Genomic DNA, 24,273 nt, shown 5'->3' with positions numbered 1-24,273 from the left:
TATAAACGCTAAATACACAGAAATCAAAAGGCCTCCCAGGGTTTTAACAGGACAGTGGACTGCAGCCAACGCCGTGAGAGGAGAGGGGCAGGGAGGGGCTCACGCGGGTCTCTGCCTGCCGAGGGTCAAGGGAAGGACAGATATTGTTACTGCACTGAAACCCCGGGGTTAGTGTAAGAACCGATGGTCGAAGTTACAATTATGTGATACAGGTTCCTTTTCTTGTCAGTTATCGTAAGGGTTTGCTTGCATAAATAATAACAAAAATTGCAGTAAGATGCAAATGTAGGCCAATATTTACCAAATAGAAATTTCTTTTTCTGTATGTCCTTTGGAAGGCCAATATCTACCAGGTATAAGTTTCTTTTTCTACATGCCTTTTGGAAGCCTCTGCAGTTCTGAGATTGGCGCAATGAGGTGGATGACACAGTCAGCAGTGTAGAAAACAATGTTTCCAGACAGTGGACAGCAAAGTTTAAATTCAGTGCATTCTGGAAAGAGCACATCTGAATTACAAGTTCTCAGCTAAGAAATGCATAGAAATAACTAGGCCACAGTGATAGCATAAGATGTTTTAATGTTGAAAATATTGATTGAATTCTACTTTGCCAATTCTTTTTTCACTCCATGATTCTGACTACACATGACACACTACACAAGTTTTAAATCCAACTGCAGTTAGAATCCATTTGGATTAGGTTCGCTTCTCTTAATAATATGTTCTTCTATCACTTTTGACATTTATTTTTCTATCAAACTGCTGTGCTCATGGGAAGAACAGAAATCAGAGTAGATAATGTAATGTACCAATATCATTCAAAATCTTGCATGCAATTCAATTAAAAACACTTTGGACTATTTTCTGTAAATTAAAAATAGTTAAGGTGAAGCTCAGAGTCAGAAGCACAGGAGCCAATGAACTTGTCTTGAAGGAAGCCAGCACTACAGAACTCTTGCCCGGCTCTGATTTTCCTTTTCAGTCCCTTCACCTGAAAGGAAGGATACTTTGGCATGGAAGAGTTAGCACAGCATGCCTTAACATTCAGTTTATTACAAATGTCTTCAGCCATGTATGAACCAGTGTGACCCACCCTCATGACATCTCATAACTTCTATAAAATAATAGAAGCTTGATACTATATGTCAAAGGCTTTGTTGATTTCACTAGAGCCATCTCGACTTAAAACTGGTGAAAGTTACCGATCTTTAAGTTCAACAGTGTCTCTTGAAAGAAAGTAGTCAGATGGTAACATTTTGGTGAGTTATTTCCTGGAAGAATACCGTAGCATTGCAGTTTTATTTCCCATAGGTACCAGATGAAACAAGGAAGCAGCACTGTGTCATGGTTAATTGACTTGTATTAATATAGAGAATTCTTTCACAAGTAGCTCCTGTATCAGGAGAACTGGTAAGACTAGAAATTACTATGCCAAATCTCTGCTGTGTATTCTTCTCTTTCCTTAAGCAGTTTTGTAATAGTGACTGGCAGAATGCATTTTAAAGAGATCTTGAAGTAGAAAGTATAGCAGAAACATTTTGGTTTTTTTGCAACTGTTTTCTGTCATGTAATAAAAAAAGAAGAGCTATTGTGTGTATAGCCTTGTTGACCCCTAATAGAAATTTGAGATAGGTGTCCAAGATAAAGACACGGAAGTACCTCTAGAACTGCTTCTTTCTCAACACAGCTCTCCTAAAGAGAGGAAATAGGATCACTGTCTGATGTAAGCATCTAGCCTTTACAGAGATAAGTAAAGTAAAATAAAATTTGTCCCCACTGTGCACTACAATGGGCAAGGACATCTTACAGATTTTTACTAAACTTCCTTCCATGCAGTGTCTGGCACAGCTGGAAGTGCAGAAAATTAAAATCCTTGGAATGAAAACCAGCACTTTGCTGAAGCTCACAATCAGACCATCAGCTTTGATGATATTAGTAGACTGGGTGACTGGTTTACATTAATTTTTCTGAAATTTCAGTGAATTTCTTATTACTGCAACTATATTGTTTTCACTGCTTAAGAAGTTGATCACTTTTATCTCAAAAAATTGGTTTGGAAGTTAGTTGGACAATGTAATCAATTTCTTAGAAAAGGATTTGATATTTCTCTGATAGGTGGCAGCATTACACTCACTGCACCCTTTATCTGTCTTTTATTGAAATTTATGTTATTGGACTATATATTTTCACAGTTTCTTTTAGCTTAGCTAAGAAGCCAGACTGTAATACCACCAGCAAATTCATGAACAGTTGAGAGAAGTTTAGAGGACGACATCCTCAAACCATATTTAGTAGCAGAGGAAATGTTTTTAAAAGCTCCTCATTCATCTGGAAAATATTATATGAATAGTGTTAGTAAAGTCATTAAAAACCTAGATTATCTAGTTAACATAGTTTTGATATGGGTATCTGCTGATTATGTTAGCTTAGCAGCTATTCTGAACTTAAGTGTGGCTGTGTTGCTTGTGGCAAGTTTTTTTTTTTTTTTATCTCTGGACACGTAATGTCAGTATAGAGAACGAAAGCATGCTAAACTCTGGTATCCCAGTGTGTATTTCTCCCTTGTGATCTGTCGTTGTGAAATCACACATGCGGGTGCTGCTGAAGCCTCGGCATAGCTCAGCCTGGCCCCTAGAGGCTTCTTGGGACACAGCCTCAGCTGCAGCCGAGTGCAAAGGGCACTTCAGTTTCGCTTTCGGAGGCGCAGAGGCAGGAAAAACTCTTAATTTGTAGGTAAATCTTCAAACTAGTCATGCAGTCATTACTACACTTTAATTTACTCTTGGGTCTTTTTTGTCTTTGTTTTTTTACCTCACAATAACACAGTTGCCTCCAGACTCTCCAAGTCTGTCCAGAACTCTCTCTCCATAGATCATTAAGGCATGATCCAGTGGGATTAACAGCATTAACAGCTTGATGCAATAATTAACAGGAAATTGCAAGAAGCGAACTGCTGCCGATAACCACACACAGCTCAGCATGCTGTGGGAAAGGAGCAGCTGTGCCATCCTATTTAACAGAGAGCCTGAGACGCACAAACTCGACTCCTCCTGGGACAGGTGAATTGTTGCTGTCGATTTATTTATCTTGGTGCTGGACCCCTCTGCACATCAGGTAAGCTATTCCTAGACTTACACACTCTGCATATGTAGTCTGTTTTTCTGAGAAAAGGGATTTTGAATAATGTTTGACAGCGTTTCTTTCCTCAGTGTTTCTGGTAGCATGCAGTTAACTAGCAGGTGAATGTCTGTGTTTCAGGGAAGTCTATGGAAACATGAACCATACCGGGCCTTGGATAAAATCTTGTTTTAAGCCAGTAGCTCAACTAAAAGGTCCTTTCATTTAAAAGGACCTTTTAAATGAAAGCTTAAAATGAAACAAAAAAATTCTTTTGTCAAAACCAGAAAAACTATCTGAGATTCTCAGAGATCTGATTCCAGCTCACAGACTTTTATGGGACTTTCAGCCCAGAAAAAAGAGCAGAAGATAAACATTTTATTTTACCTCAGATGCACTCTGAGGTACAGGCTCCTCAGAGTGCAGTGCAGTAGGCAGGAGAAATTGTCTCTAAAAATCCAGCAGCACTCACTCCCTCATAACAGGAATATAATATTTTGCTGTGTTATTTGGGTGAAGTTGCCTATTCCCTTTCTTAGAGTAGGCAGCTGATGGCAGGTGCTTGCACAGTGCTCAATGCCCTCTCAGTGGCAGTTTGCCCTCTTCAAATCAGAGAGACCTGTCAGCATCTTGTTAAATTCCAGCTTTCCAAAAAATGGCAAATTAGCGAGGGTTTTAAAATATCTTTGGTCACTTGAAGAGAATGGAGACTTGCAAACTAAAGAAAAGAGTCACTACTTAATTCATTCAATAATACCTATCTATAAAGGCCTTAAGGTAACTCAGTCTGGAGCATAATTAGAGACAGAGCTTAGTAGCAATCAATTTTTATCAGTCTCATTATTTCACACAAGCCTGGTCACACAAGTGCTGGTCTGGACTGGCATAGCCTCCAGTTTGTATAACCACATCGATAATCAAAAGATATTTCATACAGGTCAATGGCATACAGATGTTTTATCAAGTTCTGTTAGAATTTTCTTACATTTTAGAGATGGAAAAAAAAAAAGGCTTTGATGCAAAAAAAAAAAAAAATCAGATATTTTGCTGAGATGATTTTCTGGAATCAGATAGGGTGATCAAATATTGTTTGTGCTTTCTGGGGAAATAGGGGAGGTCCAGTAGCCTACCATTTCCCTTGCATCTGTTACATTTAGCCATACTAAGTGCCCTGTTAATTTCTGTTTCTCATGCAAGTGTTCTTCTTTGTGCTACGTAGAATAAAACTAAAATAGGTTAATCATTAACTAATTATGCCAATAGTAGCTGAACAGTCTCATGTTTTCCCAGCTGTAAGTAATCTATAGTCTGTTTTTTGCTTTTTTATAGGTACTGATATATTCCATATTGCTGAGTCTTCTAGAGGCAAATAAAAATATGTATTTATTCCTCCTTTCCATTTTACCTTTGCTTTTGAAAGTCACTGGCACCAAAGATGTTATATTTGGTTACAATAATTTCACAGAATATCAAGTGGGCAACATGAACCTCATTCTCTCTGTCCCACATGGTGGGTCACTGGAACCTAAAGACATCCCTGATCGAGAGGCCGCCTGTTGGGATGAGAAGACATCCTCTTGTATTTTCTCTCATGACTGTCCTCCTGGAAGTATTCAAAATGCTGTGAAATGCAAAGTGTCTACCAAACAAGACAGGTATACTATAGAGGTGGCTCAGGCTCTTGCTGAAGAAATCAACAAAATTACTGGTGGCTTCTTCCCACATATCATCATAAATCACCTACAGAGGTTCAAGATGGATGCTAACAGGGAAAAGGAAGAAGCCTCCTTTGGAATTCCCCAAGCAGAACAGGCCTGGGAGGACTATATGGGATTTTTGACCACTGCAAAATCACAGATGTCAGGGGGCCTAATTCTGGATATCCATGGACAAGCACATCCTGAAAGGTGGATAGAACTAGGTTACACACTTTCAAAAACGTCCCTTAACTCGGGTGTCTTTTCTGCATCGGATTCCTCAATTAGCCATCTGGCCAGTCAGCTGGTCAATGTGTCTTCTGAGATTTTGGTTTCAGGGAACAGAAGTTTGGGTAAATATATTGAAGGACAAAATAAGAGTTATGTCTGTGTGCCTTCTCCATCCAATCCTAGCCCAAATAATGGAAGCTATTATAGTGGTGGGTACATAACAAAGACTTTTGGTTCCCGGAGTTCTGGCACCATTGATGCCATTCAGCTTGAGCTGCCCCAGTGGGTGAGGGCAGCTGAAGAGCGTCACAGATTTTGTAAAGCCCTGGCAAGGGCTGTAATGAAATTCTGGCAAGCTAACTACTGTAGCCAGCAGAAACACAATCTTCTGCCATGCTGAAAGAGGCTGTCCTGTTAAGATGCCTTTCCTTAATAGAGTAGTGATCTGGAACAATCAAACAACTAATTCACCTGGAACGCTGAAGTGCAGTATAATTGTGGATGCTAGTAGAAAGAAACCATCCTGCAAAGGAATGCATCAACATAGAGGAAATCCACAGTTAATACCAACAAATCCAACCCAAAAATTAACACACACCTTTGTACTAGACCCAGCCTTGAAATGACTGCTCTAAGATAAGTGGGTGCAAGCATCACTTGCCTGTGCTTAATTTCTTTCCAGTCTCATGATAAAAAACTGATCTTCTAATAAATTCTGTGCAATGCCTTAGTGCATTATCTGTTCAAATTAATTAAATGTCTCTGCTTTTCTTTTGACCTTTAAGAAAGATAGTTGGATAATACCACTGTATAAAATGTTTGGGGCCAGGACCAGTTTCCATTTGGTGCTTATAAAGCCCTAGGGTTTGGAAGTAAACAGTAATGCTGAGCCATGACACACGGTCTGATCTACCCCAGGTTTTTTTAATATAATGAATTATGAAAAAAAGATCTGATAGCCCTTATAGCACTCCAACTTTGTCACACTTTAAATAGCATAACAATAAGGTAGTGACTGGGTGGAAGGCTGATAAAGATAGCACACACACATAATGCATTTTGGATGGTTTTCCTTACAGTATGATTCCCTCCTTTCTCTTCTGAGAGCTTCTCCATTATTTCACTCACTATAGGATTAAACACTTGATTTTTACTGGCAATAGTACTACATTATGGAAAGTTTCTGCACAGTGGAGAATATAGTGGCATGAATAGCCATGACTGCAAGTCAACTCCTAGAAAACATGGGCAATTAATAAAGGAAACTGAAGTGAGAAGGAAGCAAGACTGAAAAGGGTATAATTTGAAAATCAAGAACCTCTGAAATCCTAGCACTGCTCAAAATTTGGTAAAAAGAAATTACTGAGTAAATAGTCAGTTTTGAGGAAGTAAATAGTCAGTTAATAAACTGAAGAGAAGTGGGATATCTCTATCTTGCAACTACAATAAAATAATTTAGGGTGTTTATTAGGGACGATGCCAAAGAGAAATATTACATTATGAATGATAAAACATAACACATATGAGCATCAAAATAAATGGGTAAGGATCTCTTTGAACCTGAACTGTGCATTTTTAATAGTCTTTGAAGAATAGGCAATTTTTAGGTAACTGAAAGAGATTTTTGTAGCTTTCAAAATTATAGAGGACTCAGAATTGCAAGAATGTTACCTTTCATATGCTAACTGCTAAATCATGGGTCAGATGAACAGAGGTAGTAAATGGTAGACCACACTTTATTTGGTGCTACTTGGTTTGTCAGACAAGTCTGATTTTAGTTTTGATCAAAAGGCTGGCTAATGTGGTGGGCCTGGAAGACACCGAGTGCCTGCACAGTTTCTTACTTGCTTCCTTACTTCTCCCAGTGGGATGGAGAAGAGATGTGGAAGAGCAGAAGTGAGAAAATTCTTGGGCTACAATGGGCTACACCCACAGCTTAATAGGTGAAACAAAGCTGCGTGTGCAAGCAAAGCAAAACAAGTAATTCAAGCACTGCTTACCACCAGTAGACTGATGTTTGTTTAGCCACTTCCTGGGAAACAGGGCCTCAGCACACATAATGGGAAGACAACTTGGGATGACAAACACTATAACCATGAACATCTTGGTTCCCTCCCCCATTCCATGAAGATGTTACATGGTGCATATACAGGCACATACATATACAGGTACATACCTGTCCCAGGTGTGTCCCTTCCCAGCTTACTCACTGGGTGTGGGAAAAAAAGCACCTTCTTGTTGTGCTGGCATTGCTCAGCAATAGCTAAAACACTGGTGTGTTATCAACATTTTTATTTACTAATCCAGGACACTGCACCATAGAGGCTGCTATGGAGCAAATTACAATAATCCCTGCCAGATCTGGTACAGCTGATCATAAGGATTTTAAATATACTCCCACAAGATATTTTGCAGCTACCCTTCAATCCATCATAGCCTTGAAACAAGTTGAAGGCAGGTAAATAATTGCAAGTCATTGTATATTCAGTTCATGAGAAGAATGTTTTTTTAAGAAGGCCAGCAGATCAAGCATCATTCAATACCAGTATTATAGAAAACCTGCTATTTCCCCCAAAATAGTAGGTAATTATATCACTAGCTATATGCTTTATCACTACTTATATGCATATGCAATTACCTTGTTTCTCACTAAGGTGAGACACTTGGCACCATTTGTATGCTTAGCCAAAGGGTGAAAATGTGTTCTGTGCTCTGTGTCATGTTGTGACATTGTCCTGGAATGCTGAAATGCAAGAGAAGATTTGCAGAATCATGATGGATAATTAATTGAATATGAGTTCAGCAGGCACTTTTCTGGCTTAAGGGGTGAACACACTCTTTGAAAGCATAAGCAAGGAATGAACCGGCAGAGACAGCAGGGCATATTAACTCTTTGTTGACTTTATGATTAATCTGGCAGGAAAAAAAGTTTAATATTCAATATTCAGAAGTTCAAAATGGACAAATTGAAGCAGACAGGAAATCAGTAGTTTTGACATAGACAGTAACTGTCAGCAAATATACATTAAGTCAAACGGGCTTTTCAATATCTAGTTATACTCATACACTGGCTTTATTAGAATTTATTCCTTGCATGAAGGATTGGAATAGAAGATCTGTTTTTTATATGTTCTACTTAATAATGAAATAGATTTAAATGTAATTGAAAAGAAAAATAGAGAAAAAATAACAAAAGAAATTTGCTAATCCACTTAAATGAAGAAATGAAACTTTATTTATTGTCTTGACTCAAGTTTTCAATGGACTCTAGATCCTTTTCCCGTCCCTTGTGACTGGACTTCTCAGCTCTGATCCTATGAAGACCTTTAAAACATTTCAAGAACTATTTAACATACTAAGGTGAATACACCAGACTGACAGCATTTTGTAACAGCAAAGACAAAAAATATCTTTTTGTGCACATAGCTTACAGAAAAAGTCTGATTTCATTTTGTTGTAAATCCATTGCAGTGCCATTGGCTTCAGAGTATTTTATTTTCTTTTTCAGGAAGAAAACAAAAGACAGATTTCCAAAGTACATGAATGGTCAGAAAAATAGCATGTGTGCCAACTATTTGAACACTGCTCCTGAGTTTTTTCTGACATGCTGTGATGCTCTATGTACAAAGATTAGGTCATATGTATTGGAATGCAGAGCTGGAATGCAAAGTATCCTATTAATCCCACATAAACAGCCATGTAGCATCTAACTCTGATCCAAGTTAGTTCTCTAGGTACCCTCTACAGAAAGGGATCAGCTCCCTTTCTAGGGGTGATTCTTTTCATCCTATGATATGTGGGATAGACAAGCCTTTGGAAAACTCTGATCTTGCTCCATAGAAGAAAAACCTAGGAAGCTTTGCTAGACAGCTTGCAATAGATCAGATCATTAATACCCATAAAATAGTACTACCTTACAATACTCAAATCTTTGGGCAGATGGGAATCAATAGGCTGGGGCTGGTTAAAAGAATCCAGTCCGAGCAAAACATTAATGACATGAGGTTGAACAGGAGAAGTAAACATCTGCAATACTCACTGTTTGGCATGCTCACTTCAATTGGAGTCTCAAGCTTCCACCAAAGTTGAATTGGAGTTGGATAGGTAGTAATGCAAATCATGTTAGAAAATTAAATTGAGAAGCAGACAATTAACAGCAGAATGTCAGTGTGTCTCTGTAATAGTGTACAAGTGCTAATGGCTTCTGAACTATGAACACCACCACAAAAGGTAGAAAACACTTGTGCTTACCTCATATATAGGAAGAAACCCAAATACTGCACCAGCCTCTTTGCTTTCAAACTCAATAGTTTCCATAGGTTTTACCTGACCAAGGGAAGCCAAAGTGAGTGCATTAGTAGCTCAAGACAAAAGGTAATGAAGACATTTTTACTACAACTCCAAGAAAAGTTTTATATTCCCATGACTTTTAAGGTTAAAGACAGGTATAGATGGAAGAGTGCTACTGATATTCAATTAGAATTGTACAAAGTATATGAATGATGTACAAAGTAATGAAATCTAACTCTCCTGGCTTCTGATTTCATAGGAACATGATGTACAAAGTAATGAAATCTAACTCTCCTGGCTTCTGATTTCATAGGAACCCTGAAAGAACTATTGTGTGCAACCAGGGATTCACTGTTATTCTAGTATTTTCACACATCCTTAGAGTAAACTTAGGATATTTAGGTTTTCTGTTGAAGTGGAAGAAAATTCTAGGGTTATTTTTACATGTTTAAACCAGTGAATCAGTTTGTGCTGCCTTCTAACTGAAATTTGACAATGTGAAAAATGAGAATGAAAACCACAGACATTTCTTAGATCCCTCTGTTTTTACATTTTTGTTCTATGTCCATTGAATGAGAAAGATTTATGGATATTATTTATGGATAATTTTTAAATGAGAAATATACAATTTTATTTCCTATATGTCGCATGGAACATAAATTTATCATATATGTTTGCTACCTTTTCAGGAGCCAGAGCTCTGAAAAACTTATAGTTGTGAACTGCTTCCTCATCTCCATCCTTTTCTAAATCTGATCTGGTCAGTGACTGCAACCTGTATGTAGAAGACAGAAAAATCCTGAAATTCCTATCAAAATGATAGGATATAAATATAAATATATGACAATATAAATGATAGGATATAAATATAAATTTATGACAATATAAATATATGACTCAAAATTAAATTATTTTGAACTATGCTACAAAATTAAATTATTTTGAAATATAAGTGATTTTGTATATTTACAAAATATAATTTATATTAGAACCTTCATAGGTGTCATGGAATGCTTCACTAATATTTTGTCAATCCAGGTATAGCTGTCACCTGTAGAGGGCAGGAAATCTTAATATAAACACCATTCACAAGAGTCATGTGCTAACTCTCTTATAATGGCTTTTCAGCATTTCTTTAAGTTCTGACTAGAACACCTGAATGTGACTTTCATAACAAAGGTGTCCCCTGCTGATATGTCTGGTTTGCAAATTGAGTCACGAGAAGAAATTATCTGGAGTGTCTGTTAGTGCAGATTAACAGTTGCCTTTATAATCAGAAAAATAAGTCAGGTCACCCGAGCTAAGGATCTACAGGGACAAACTGAGACCATTCTTCTATGTGACTCCATCTACCTGCTGGCATTTTTCAATCATTTTTCAAACTCCTGAGATGCTTGTTTAAACCGTAAGCACCTCTGCTGCTCAGATGGGTTTGTGCCTCTTCAAGTATGTGCACATTTGGGGAATATTTTCCCACACCTTTCTCCTGGAGAAGCTGGCTGGTCATGGCTTGGCTGGGTGCACTGTTTGCTGGGTAAAAAATTACTTGGATGGCCAGGCCCAGAGAGTGGTGATAAATGGAGTTAAATCCATCTGGCACACAGTCACAAGTGGTGTTCTCCAGGGCTTACTGATGAGCCCAGTTCTGCTTAATATTTTTACTGATGAGCTGGACAAGGAGACTGAGTGCACCCACAGTAAGTTTGCAGATCACAGCAAGTTGGATGGTAATGTTGATCTGCTGGAAAGTGGGAAACCTCTGAACAGGGACCTGGACAGGCTGGACCAATGGGCTAAGGCCAATGGTAAGAAGTTCAATAAGGCCAGGTGCCAGGTCCTGCCCCTGGGTCACAACAACCCCTGACAGCACTACAGGCTGGGGGCAGGGTGGCTGGAAAGCTGCCTCATGGAAAAGGGCCTGGATGTTCTGATCTACAGTGGCTGAACATGAGCCATCTGTGGCCAGGTGGCCAAGAAGGAGAATGGTTCATAGTCACTAGCTCAGCTGGCTAGAGCATGGTGCTCATAATGCTAAAGTTCTACAGGTCATTCACTTAAGAATTTGACTCGATGATCCTTGTGGGTCCCTTCCAATTCAGAATATTCTGGGATATTCAAACTATGATATACAAATAGTGTGGCCAGCAGGACTATGGGTGATTGTTCTCCTATACTCAGCACTTGTAAGGGCACACTTTAAGTGCTGTTTCCAGTTCTGGGCCCCTCAATTCAGGAAGAATGTTGAGGTGCTGGAGTGAGTCCAGAGAAGGGCAACAGAACTGGTGAAGGATTGAGGGGGTAAGTCCTATGAGGAGCAGATGGAAGAGCTGAATAGGAGGCCTGAGAATAGGAAGCTCAGGGGAGACCTTATTGATCTCTACAACTGCCTGAAAGGAGGCTGTAGCCAGGTGGGGGTTGGCCTCTTCTCCCAGATGACAAGAGGACAAGTGCAAATGGTCTCAAGTTCCACCAGGGGAGGTTTAGATTAGACATCAGGAAAAATTTGTTTGCTGAAAGGGTAGTCAGGCATGGGAATTGGCTTCCCAGGGAGGTGGTGGAGTCACTGTTCCCAGAAGTGTTCAAAAGGCATCTGGATGTAGCACTTGAGGGATATGGTTTGGAAGTGAATATGGTGGTCCTTGGTTAATGTTGGACTCGATGATCTTGGAAATATTTTGCAACCTTAATGATTTTATGATTCAATGAATATATATCTGTTAATAACACTTATAACATGATTTGTAATTGAGATCCTAAAACGTTATCTTGGTGATGAGTATCGTATGAGTTATCCAGTAAGTGAATTATACTAGCATCACAAAGATAAGTGACTTTCTCCAAGACAATTGTCTGCATCCTGAAAAGTACAAAGCCTACCATCTGTAGTAACACAGCCTTTTGGATGATGGTTGGCTAGCTCTTCATTACAATATTTGGTACAGTTAATCCAGAGGAACCAAGTCACTTTTGAGGTGACGGCACTCAAAGTTTGTAGAATGATAAGACTGAAACTTTCTATTGCATGGAGTGTGGCTGCTTTTTTTCCCCAGTTCTCTACATAGTTAAGCATTTCTCATTTTCTTGCTCATTGTCTGTTTAGTTAATGTGTTTAAAATGTATGATAGCCATTCTCCTTTACTGAAATATTTGAAGAATCCTCAAAATAGTCACAGTTTGACACAGGCATGTAATTTATGAAAAGTTTCTTTCAGATTAGCTGACTCAATAATTATATCTTTGGTTCCAGAGGTTTCAAACTGGCTGCTGACTATTCAGAGGAACCACAGGGGTCCTTCAAACACAGCCAAGCACTTCTCTGTATTGATGAGTTACTGTTCTGACTGCAGTGACACTACTTATATTAGTAAGAACTCCATGGAATAATAATTATTAGCAGGATACCAAATTAAATGGGGTAACAGTAAAGGACCCTAGAGATTTTCCATTGCCCCAAATTGCTTTGGTTGGAAGGCAGCCTAAGAATGGACATGGTATATGAAAACTAACCACTAAACAATGCCTGACTTTTTAAGTCCTAAGTATTTTTTTCCATATTTGGATTGCTTTGTTACTTAAGACACTGTGTTTATTTCCTCTGAAGATGCCCTTTTCAATATTTCTGTTCGCTTGGTTAATCCACTAATTAATGAGCCAGAGTGTTCCAGGACTAGAAATATATACTTAAACTAACAGGCCAAGGCTCTCTGACTGAACTTGTAACTAACCCATCTCCCTTAAGAACTCTACCTAGAAGAAAAGCTCAACACTGCTATTGAACACACATTTATGCCAGTTTCAGAATGCCACGATCTGTGAATCCTCTATCCATGTATGTGAATGTATCCATAGCATCCCAGCAAGTTTAAGATGACCATTTCTTAAACTGAAAGATTAAATTTGGTTTATTCTTCTAGAAGGATTTGTGTTTTGCTCAAAACTATTCACATTAAGCTGTTCAGGTAACAGGCTGCTAACCTGAGCAGCATATGTAATATACAACCTCTAATTAGGCTAAAAGCTGAGACAAGTATCTAGTCATCACTATAACTGAGTTCAAACCTTGAACGTCACCAAATCCTGACTGTCACCAAGCCATAAAAAAGAAACAATTTATTCATACTGGGTCAAAAACCAACTTTGAAAAGATTTTTCTGAATAACAAATAGTACTATTTTTTCTGACCTTCACATGAAAGGTGTTTTTAAAGCGTATTTCAAAACTGTTCCCCCAACCATACATGTATGTAAATGTATGAGATCTTACTTGTCTCTGTCCACAATGAGAGGATATACAATCTTCTTCTTTTCCGTATGTTTGATCTCCTCTTTAATTACAGCAGAAAAATCACTAACATCAGAAGGCAAAATCAACCGACTGGTATCTGTTAAGTCAAACTTCCTGGCTTGTCCAAAGAAACCAAAATAATATCCAGTCCTGGCATGCCAAAGCCTACACACATAGTAGAAGCAGTGCAAAAGGACAGAAAAGAAAAATAGATATATTTAGAAGTGGAACAGAAGTGAGATAGTATTTGCGTACATTATCGAATTCCACAGCACTGTTCTAGAGTTCTGTGTGCTAGTCATAAAAAACATCAATGAGATTGTTTTTATAATTTAAATAATTTGAGAGTGAAGAAAAAATCAGAAGGTTGTTGCAGAAGACAGAAAAAACCCCAGTTCATGTTTGTATTTCTGAAAATTAGGAGTAAATGTACAAAAATCCTGAATTGTTCCTGCAGTAAAGTGCTGCCACCAGAGCAGGATCTACACAAAATTTCTTCATTTAATACTTCCAGAAAAGCAAGAGAAACCCCTTCAAATGTATTTTTTAGCTGAGAAGGAATTATAGTTGTCTATCAAGTATCTTCAAGCTTTCATGGTCTAATTGCATACACATTGATTAGATGCCATGCTTAGGATCCAAGTCAATTTAACAAGTACTGAAAGCTAAAATAGGATTAGAACAGGAGACAACTTTTAAAATTATGTAGGCATTACCTATGTATTCAAAGTAAAGCAAGGGCTGAAAGAAAATTATAGTCTGCAAAAGATCTCACTTCTAGAGAAGTACTACATTAAAACCAGCTCTTTCGGGTGCAGAACAGAAAATGCATCCAGTGCATTTTATTTAAGTGCACTTTATTTAAGTTCTAGCCTACATGCAAGTGCAGCAAGAAAAGGAACTTTGAAGATAGCTCAACTGATTTGCCACAGCAGTAAGAAGTGTCAGTCATTTTATACCTGACTGAACCATCAACGGATGCTGTCGCTACCACATTTTTCTCCTCATCAATAAATAAGTCAACCACTTCAGAAGAATGTGCCCTCCAGCAGAGCTCCTCCTTTATTGCCTGAGGGGAAAAAAGCAATATAACCACATTTGAGGCAGTTCTGTACCCCACCATGGTTGCTAGCTTAGTGGATTTATCAGCATGTCTTTCTGAAAATTAGAAGAGGTGAAAAAATAATCCCTCCATGAAACAGCCTGCAAATGGCATATGGTAGAAACACTACCCAGGGAACATGGATAAATTTATTCTTAATATACCTTCTTTGAACATAATGAAATAATGCTAACACCATTTTACTTATGTTTTTCTTTTTTTTTTTTTTCCACAGCATCAAATTATTATTTCAAGCACAAAATATTTATATGCAGAAAACATTTTTATCCCTGTAGAGCTCTGCATTATTTTTTTCTGTCTGTCTGGGTATACTGTTCAAGTTAAGAAGATCTGAAAGATAATTCCTTACATTTTTTATATTTCGTGAATCTTCTAAGAATGAGGCCATGTTCCAGCGAAAAATATATCCCTCTGTTGCAGAAAGGAGAAAGCAAAACATCAGTAAGTTTCTTTAGTGCTACACCTTCACTTGTTGCTGCCATTGACTCTCAGTAGACACTGGGCAGAATGAAGCAGAGAACACAGGTCAGTTAGTTTACAGTGAATATAACTATTTTATTGTCAAGCTCAGAGTAGAAATAAAGGACCGTTCATTAATATGCAAAGAAACATATGCAAGTTGTGAACAATGTGTCATGAACTGGATAGGTTTGAAATGGAAGTAAGGTAAATCTTTAAATTATGAGTGAAAAACAAGTCATCTCATCATGACAGTTGTCTATTGCACAGCTGAGGTATGAGAGCTTCCTGGGGATTACACTGGTTTTCAATCCTGGTAAAATGGACAGAGTTTAATTAATTGCATACATAATGAATGCTTAATGTTTTACAACCTTTTAGGGCACTCATGTGAAACTAGTATCAAAGAACCACTTTCCTTATTTCCCACAACTGGCCTAGACTCCCCCTCTCCTGATGAAGTTGCCTCCTACTTCTTATTTCTACTACAAGACCGAGGAATGTTTTGTGTAATTCCAACTTTCATACCAGTCACATTTGATTTCTAGGACTGTACATTTGCAAGCAAGGGAGGAGGCAGGCAGAGAAGCTGACCTTTTTATAACAAGGAAGAATTTGTAGAGGGGAAAGGAAATTGATAGCAGCACTGCAGATAAAAGAGAAGAGTGTGGAAAGCATGAAAAGCAAATACACAGTGACACAAAGACAAAAAAGGCAAACGGAGAGTATCAAATGAATAGGTAGTAGGGTGGATACTTTTCCACAATTAATTGAAATCCTGTTCAGTGCATGTGGTCTTTCTGAACTCATTTACGCATTTGAATCAGAGAGGAGTGGAAACTCCTCCTCATTTTCAGTATAAAAGTCAAATTATTGCTCAATTTTGAAAGAAAAGGGGAAAAATCCCTTGCTCCATCCAATATCTGACCACATAGGAGCAGGAAGTTGTCAGAAAACAGTTTTAATACATATTTTAAAAGAAAAGTGACACATTATGATGGACACAGAAATGGAAAATTGCCAGGGTGATTCCAAAGGTTTGAAGAAGAATCAGACAGCACATAAACATTCTGCCAAAGGAAAGTCAGATTTCATGTGAAATTAAAGGTTTAGCAATGAGCTGCTGAATCACAGCTCTTGGTACACCCCAAGATGCAACTTTTTATTTAGTATTATTACCATGGAATTGAAATTTTTGCTTGTTCTTAGCCCTTGGGATCAACATCATAATTTAGATGGAAAGTATATTCAGGGCATATGAATGAAGAAAATTTTAATGTCTTTTATGAAAACAATTCTACTGATAACACTATAACACTAACCTTTAATCTACCATCCTTTTATAAAACACTTTTTACAATCATTTAATTATAGCTTTGGTGGAGAAAACCTGGCAGCACTTGGATCATCATTTCCACATTTCTGGCACACTGGCACCATGATATTTTCTTGTCCTACTGACTGTCCTGAACAAAATGACTAACATGTTTACTCACCTTTAGTGCCTGTCAAAAGAATTTTAGTGAAGAAGTCTGTACACAGTGCTGTCAGAGGACCTGAGGGACGTCCTGCAAATGGCAGAAGTTCTTTCATTAAGTTTCCCTAAAACAAACAAACAAACAAACAATGTTTATCTTATAATACCTACATATTAATTAATCAGAATTTGAGTGCCATTGATTTTATCTATTCAAAATTACTGAGCTCATATCTATTCAGAAAGCTGCTAAGAAGGTAAATTCCTAAATCTACAGAGTGATGAAAATAGCTGTGTATTATTCTGGATTGCTGTCTCTTGTACACTGAAAGGACAAACTCTTTAATTCTTCAGGCAAGTCAGTCTAGTTGCACTTACCCCTACTTCACCACTTACCCCTCATTTGCTATGGAAGAGTATTAGTATGCCCCTAATTTGCTACTGAAATACTGTTTTTTGCTGCAAATGGGCCCATAATGTCTCCGTCACCAACTTGTTCTATTTTTCAAGTTAGCACCAGCAGACTTCCTCCATTACTGCCTCTTCAGGACTGGGAGGGTGTGAGGGAGAATGTCTTGCTGACAAGGAGATTCTTATCTTGTCACCCATGTAATGATGATGACAATCATTCCAATGATGACACCACTGGCATATGAATTTGGAGATTGCTGTAAGAATCTAAGCACACTAATATATCAACTGTGAAGAAAACAGAACCCAGCAAAGCTCACAACTACAATACTTGGATACATTTACCATAATTTTTGCATACAGCATCTGCAAGATTACCTTCACCATCTTTCTTCCCACGGAAAAAAAATTCTTCCCCTGACTTGCTTTAGCTGGGATTCCTGTTAAAGCCTGACTTTTTATGACCACTGTCTGTCACAAAGAGCAATATTACCAATCAACCAATAATATCATGGTACTTTCCCTTCTTGCTGTATTTACTTTGTGTATCTTATTTAGAGTAACATGCCTGGAAAATTCTTCTAGATCTGAGGTGATATGACAAATAAGCCTTTGCCATGTGGTTGCATGATGGGCTTTTCAAGCCCATAACAGTTGGAGATGTTCTGTGTTAGGACTATATTCTAACAAACCAGGACACTATTCTCTCCTGGTTTGTTACCCTACTAGTGCTAACTGGCATTATTTTCCAGATATATTTAGCCTTTTCTGACAGTAGGACACTCTGCCTTGCCTATCATCCTGTCTTAGAAGGTAAATGTTATGAGTGAATAATCAAATTCTAGACTTTCACAAAAATTTAGAGTTTGTTTTAATTACTTGAAGTCATGTTTCCTTGTTTTCTGCTTGCCATTAAGCCCTGCTGCAGTTACTAAAGCAGAACTAATTTGTGTCAGTGGAAGAAACTGATAACCAAAAGATAGAATAAATATCTGCTGCTGCAATTGCTAGTTAAGGAGCAATTTTCCAAAGATTACTGGAATTATCTTCTCAGTGTTCCAGTCCCTTCCCAAAGACATTCAGTTGGCTACCTGACTACTCCACAGGCGGATACAGCCACTTTCATGAGCAGAAGCCATTAGAGGGGATAGTCCTGCTTTAGCCTTCAACAATTGTTCATTCACCTCTGGATCCTGGGTGTCCTTACAGGTAGTTGTTTCTTCTGCTTTGGAAGACAAATGATCATATATTTTCTCAAAAGGTTTTAGTATTGCTTTTCAATGCACAGAAATTACAAAACACTAGAAAAATAATTACATTTGAAAATAAAGCCCATCATCAAGATGGCATTACTCTAAAAACATTAGAGGCATAGATAAAGATAACTGAAAAGAAATGGGAAGGATCTTCATTATCTTATCTAAACCAGCCAGAACTATTGCTCAGTGATGTAGGGGAAACTTAGAAGAGAGCCATTTTAAAGGATTTTACAGATTTTACAGGAACTGCAAGCACAAGTGAGAGTGGAGGAGGAGTGTAGGACATCAGGACAGTGGTCATCAGGACAGCTACCAGGCAGATGTGCAGCCTCTCCATGAGGCTTCTAGAGACAACAATGAATTCAGCAATAAAATTTAATAATGACATGACACTTAACACTTCTGGAATCATAGATTTCTACACTTATTTCTCCAATTGAAAACTTTTGCTAGATGCAAGGGGATGATCACAGAGACCCATTCTGAGTTTCTGCTGTAACTTTTCCAGAGCTTGAGATGCTGGCAGGACCTTCATAGACATTCAGTGGACACAAGACGTTGCATGAGTGTCTATTTAACTGGGCAACAAGGCTCAGGAATATTCTAGTTTTAGGGCATGCTTTTCCCCCCAAATAAATTGATCTTAAGTCCATATTGCAGATGATCAAATTTCTTATTATTGGGAAATTCTGCTTCCCAGCAGAGGATTTCTAAGGGATTCAGAAGAACCTAGAGGATTTATTTCTTGCAAATTCACCAACTCATTTCCACAGCTTTAACTCAGGCTCTCTCTTGATTATGATTTTTTAAGGACAGACACCATAATGAAGAATTTTCTTTCAAAAATTTCACCTAGTTTCACAGCTTTTGTCTGTGGGCCCATTTATTGATGCTTGCCAAGTTGGCTCTTGCTATATTATTTCAATAATTCATTGCTTGAATATTTATGTAGAAGAAAAGTGTGTATAGTTGACATTCCCAAACTCTGAAAGTGTTATCATGTCAATTTGGAGAAAAAAAGCAATTAAAGTCTTGCATATCCTGCATCTTGGCCTGGCTTTTGGGAAATAAATGCAAGTTAGGAGGGAGAAGAAGATGATGAGATCTATCATCCACATACCAAAAATATCCCAATTACTCTAAACAGTGTTTGCCAGACAAACTGACAAACTTGTTTTCTATAATAATCTGGGTAGAACTCATGGATCAACATCAAAAAGAATGAAAAACATCTTTCTGTACCTGTTTTTATTTCAGTATTAATTTCATCATTTTTTTCAGTATTAATTTCATCACTTTTTTCAGTATTAATTTCATCACTTTCTGCATTTTTCTAAAAGAAACGAATAAAATATAAGATAATTAGGAGGTGGAATTTGGATATAATTACAGAACAGTTCACTGGTTGAAATTATTATAAGAACTTATTTTTTTAGTTTGATTATTCAAATATTTCTCCAATTTCCACTGAGTGTAAAGAAGAAACACTTTTTTGAAGAGAATCAACGGATGAACAAATCAAAACCAAAATTAATGGGAATTAAGGAGCATGTTAAATGTCAATTTGGCTCAATAGCCCTAATTTCTCAAGACAAGCAACATCAGTCACAATTGTGAATGTAACCAAGATCTCTTTGAGAATGTCATTCAGAACATGCATATAGTCTTGTTACTGCCTTGAGCAAAAATTAACGAAGTTTAAAAATACATATATACATATATAAACATTTACTCATGTCTGCATTTTCAGTAAGAGAATTTTCAGAAACCCTCATTTGTGCCTTGCTACAGGCTTCTGAGGATCTCCAAGGCTGACAGCAATCAGCATACTGACCTCAGAAATTGCCAAGTCAAATAAGGCAGGGAAAACTCTGCGGCCTCGAGTGTTTGAGGTGTGTCAGAAAGAGGACAAGTCACTTAAATCTCATCCTACACATTTATGTGTAAGGCTTAATGTATGTGACTTCCAGGGATTTTTTTAAAGACTGAAAATCAGTTTCTGTTTGTTATTCCAATGACGACACAGCACAGTGTATTGGATACTTTAGTTTGTAGATGGCAATTAAGTCAGAGTTTGCTTGGGAATCTATCCAAGTGCCATGTTCTGCTGAAACAACATGCTGGTAAGAATCTGAGAGGCAGCAGGATTCTCCTCTTTTTGCCTACTTAATTTTTATTGCTCTGCAAGCATGGCATGTCCTTCTGGCATAGAAAGGCAAAAAAGTGTCACAAAACCCATAATGCTATCCTTAGCAAAAAAAAAAAAAAAAAATGCAGATTGAGACACTGATAAAGTGATGGTAAAAAAAAAAAAGAAAAAAAAGTGATACTTTCATTTGAAAGAATGTATCCAAGCAAGCGTGGCTGCAATGTTGAAGTGCTTCTGCTATTATTCAATATTATTCAAGTACTTCATGATTTGTCTATTTTACCTTCCCCCCTGAATCCTTGTATACCCCCATTTGAAAGTCAGAATTGCTAGTGATAAATATCTGTCAAACACTTTGATAGTTAGCTATTCCATATGTTACAGAGCCAGCTGACTAACAAAGGATTCTTAATCCATGCACTGTGACAGTCAGTTTACAAAACTAAAAAAGCTTTGTTAATTATTCATAATTATTAATAATTCTTAATTATTAATTTCTTCATAACTCATTCCTAATTAATCATTCTAAATTCTTCAATATTCTTGATATTTAGTTTTGCGGATGGTGTTAGGGAGTTATTTTAGTAAGTTGCAGTATTTTAAAATCAAAACCAAAAAGAAATCAGAAATTTGTTTTGAATGCTACCAAATCCATCAAACCAGCATACCTACCTCATGTAGGTCTGAAGAACTTTCCTTGTGCTCTGCAATGGCACTGGCATCACTCCTCACAGAATGAGCAGAGGACATGGAAATTCTTTTCCTGTGTGAAAGAAATTATTGAAGATCACTACTATTCTTGAAAATACTATTTGATACCTGGAAATCAACATCACCCAGCAGTAAAAAGCATAATAAAATAGTACTTAAACTGATTAGACTAATTAGACTAAGGGTTATTGCTTTTATATATTTTTCTAAGTAACTAGGCAATATTTGCATATTACACAGCCAGCCTCTCCTGGCAGGAGTTTTGAGCTAATGGAATCCATAGTAATTGAAAAGTAACATTGGTATTCATCCTTAGGGCACAAAAGGGAAAAATTAACTGCCTGCCAATGGCTTTTTCCCTTTCATTTTACACATTACTTACTCTGCAAATAGTTTTCAATTAATAAAAAAAACCTTATTTTAAAAGTGTTATGAAAACTCTCAATAATGCAGTTTTGTGGAAGAAAATAATGAAAAAAAATGGATGTGATCTGCATTGTTTTTGTTTCTGAGTCATGAAAAATTCAGACTGTGTTAATAAGTGGTTCTTGCCACATAACACACTAGTGTCACTGCTGCTCTGCTTTTGGCAAGAGTATCTGAATAATTGGGATAGTTAGAAAATATACAGCTGGGGTAGTCCACTTAAATTTGGTCAGGTGGCCATAACTTTGCAGTTTTCATTGTTTGATTTTACAGATTTGCTATCATGCTTGAACATTTGTGTGTGCGTATGTGTGTGTGTGTATGTGTGTGTGTATGATCACAGACAAATTTATCCTGGTATCTTCCCAGTAAATACAAAACATCCTAAGACTATGATTTTCCAAATCATTATAGGATTCTCCTGTTTAAGAATAGCAAAAGCTTATCTTCATTTATAAAAAAATCTATTTATGAATTTTAATCACTCCTTTTTTTATTTAGCTAGGATTTCTTAAGTTATCAAGTTCTAATCATTAAGTTATAATGTCAAAAAGAGAATTTGTGTTCAATTAAGTAGCACTTATATCAAGTTGCATAAGCTTCTTGAAGATTTTAAAGCAACATAAGGCCATAAAGCAGCTTTATGGTTCACAAGAGCAAAAAAGCTGTCAAATTGCTAAAAACTTAAAGCTGCATAAATATTTAAACCATACTGAATCCTTTTGGCTACCACTGCCTTTGCATATCCATGGGAAGACAAGTGTTTCTGAAGTGAGGTACAGGTGCAATGCCTTTCTTTCAAAATGAGCATTTTTAGCTAAAGTTCTCTTTTTATTCAATACTATCAATCTATGGAAGCTTCTAGCTTGTTTTAAGAGGCATCTTGCAGCTACACACTTTGATGTGCTTGCCTCTTTGCTGAGAGTGCCTAAAAGCAGGAGGATTTTATCAGGTTTAAAATAAAGAAAAAGTCTGCTGCCACAAAATAGAGATAAAAGAAGTTATGGTACACTGGAAAATTGATACTGGGCAAAAGCTACCTTCTGTTGAATTCTTCAACATAACTGAGACTTATGAGACCATTTAGAGAAAAAAGGGAGAGCTGAGTAGAAAAAATAACATATCGTATTTTTTGACAAGCATTATGAAAGTTTAAGACTTGGAAAATGAATTAACAGTATGGACTTGAATTGATTAATTACAAATAAAATCGTAATTCAAATAATCTATTTTGGAGAAGCACTGCATCATTTTACTACAACAAAATACCAAATTACTGTGCCAAGGAAGATAAAATGCACAGTTACCTGGAAGAGGAAACACTACGCACAAGGAATAATATGGCATTGACTCCAGAGCCCTCATTGTCTTCAGCAGTTATACGCCTGAAAACAAAGATATTTGTACAGGATATATCAGACAGGTTGTATATTTTCCCAGAAAATGTTTCACATTTAACTTGTAATTAAAAAAAATTAAAATTTTAATTTCCCAGAATGCATGCCACCTAAAGTTGTAGACAGTTTTTCAGAATCAGTTAATCAATTATGATGGTTTAATGTCAGTGGGCAAGACATACAGAATGTGCCTGTCACAGGAAAAACAGGTACCTGACAGAATGATGAAAATTTCATTCAGCCAAGTATTTTCTTGAAGATGACTATTTAAGAGGAAAGTGAAGTAACTTAACTAAGTTAATGTTAGCAATGTACCTTTTTCCTGGCACTCAACCAGTGATGTGAATCCTGGGTAAAGTACTCTACTAACATTCACCTTCCTGTCTTCCATGCATTAATATGAATTGGCTGCCTCATATATGGGGAAGCAAATATAAAGAAAGAGCCACTTCTGAACTGTCTGAACTGCAGTAAAGTTTTGATTATTTTTCATGGTACAGAAAACTTGTCTCGCTTTCTCACAAACTTGCCAATTTTGCTCATGAAGGATGAAGTGAAACTCTTGGGTAGGATAGTTAAATATTGATTTTGTATGGTCCTAAAAGACATATTCTTTCACTAACACAGGAATACTGCTATGCTGCTCCACTGAGTCTAACTAGACATATTGCCATTGTTCAGCTTACTGATGTAGCAGCTTAATGGGGATAAGAATATCTGCAACCATCCTGTGATGACTCTCTGTAACTTTCTCTGAAAGATCTTTACTCTCAAACCTCCAAAATCACATCAGGTTTCTCCTCATTGAATGTGACTTCTAGTCTTGTAAGTATGGACAGTGATTGAGATACTGATAATGTAGAACATCTGCAATTATCATCTGAAGCAGCATTAGTTCCAAATGTCCTCCCAAACACAAAACTTCCAAAGTAAGGATGTCAGTAGCAGCCTCTAGTCCATGACTAGAGTGATTTACATAGTGAGAGCTTCCTTCAGTGGCAGTGCTGAGTTACATTAAAACATTATTTTTAGTTACATCATCCCTTTCTCCAGTGACCCTCCTGATCACTTCTCCTGCCTGCAATCTCAGGACTAGCCAGCAAAGTAATTTGAAGTTGGAAGGAGGAGGGCCCACATAAATTGCTACTTTAATTCCTGCTTGTAAATCACCCTTTATATTTGGGCATATTGGAATTTCTAGTATGCCATTGAAAAGTTTGTGTGACATATTGGAGATCAAAAGG

General features: G+C 37.2%; 2 protein-coding genes across 5 annotated transcripts in view; one reads left to right on the top strand and one right to left on the bottom strand.

The window, feature by feature from the left end:
- Positions 1-87: 87 nt before the first annotated feature.
- LOC132071212 (uncharacterized) lies at positions 88-6,494 on the top strand. 4 transcript variants are annotated; one of them, XM_059468636.1, is made up of 3 exons: positions 88-167; positions 2,931-3,112; positions 4,581-6,494. In XM_059468636.1, exon 3 carries the CDS (start codon positions 4,598-4,600, stop codon positions 5,441-5,443), a length of 846 nt encoding a protein of 281 aa, XP_059324619.1. In that variant the 5' UTR covers positions 88-167; positions 2,931-3,112; positions 4,581-4,597; the 3' UTR covers positions 5,444-6,494. The 4 variants fall into 4 exon arrangements, with proteins under 4 accessions (XP_059324619.1, XP_059324618.1, XP_059324616.1 ...); XM_059468635.1 differs by having other exon boundaries at positions 4,536-6,494; XM_059468633.1 differs by having other exon boundaries at positions 4,445-6,493.
- Positions 6,495-8,952: 2,458 nt separating this feature from the next.
- Positions 8,953-24,273, bottom strand: part of WDR64 (WD repeat domain 64) — a 57,355-nt gene continuing 42,034 nt past the window's right edge. Inside the window, 12 exon segments of the mRNA XM_059469024.1 lie at positions 8,953-8,999; positions 9,002-9,116; positions 9,295-9,369; positions 10,015-10,108; positions 13,597-13,782; positions 14,577-14,686; positions 15,090-15,151; positions 16,696-16,801; positions 18,179-18,312; positions 19,643-19,679; positions 21,168-21,258; positions 22,940-23,017. Coding sequence (XP_059325007.1) covers positions 8,953-8,999; positions 9,002-9,116; positions 9,295-9,369; positions 10,015-10,108; positions 13,597-13,782; positions 14,577-14,686; positions 15,090-15,151; positions 16,696-16,801; positions 18,179-18,312; positions 19,643-19,679; positions 21,168-21,258; positions 22,940-23,017 — 1,135 coding nt within the window.

Source organism: Ammospiza nelsoni, chromosome 3 (assembly GCF_027579445.1).
Source record: "Ammospiza nelsoni isolate bAmmNel1 chromosome 3, bAmmNel1.pri, whole genome shotgun sequence".
Classification (NCBI taxonomy): Eukaryota; Metazoa; Chordata; class Aves; order Passeriformes; family Passerellidae; genus Ammospiza; species Ammospiza nelsoni.
Note: the sequence above shows the minus strand (reverse complement) of the source record. Positions and strands in the feature narration are given on the sequence as shown.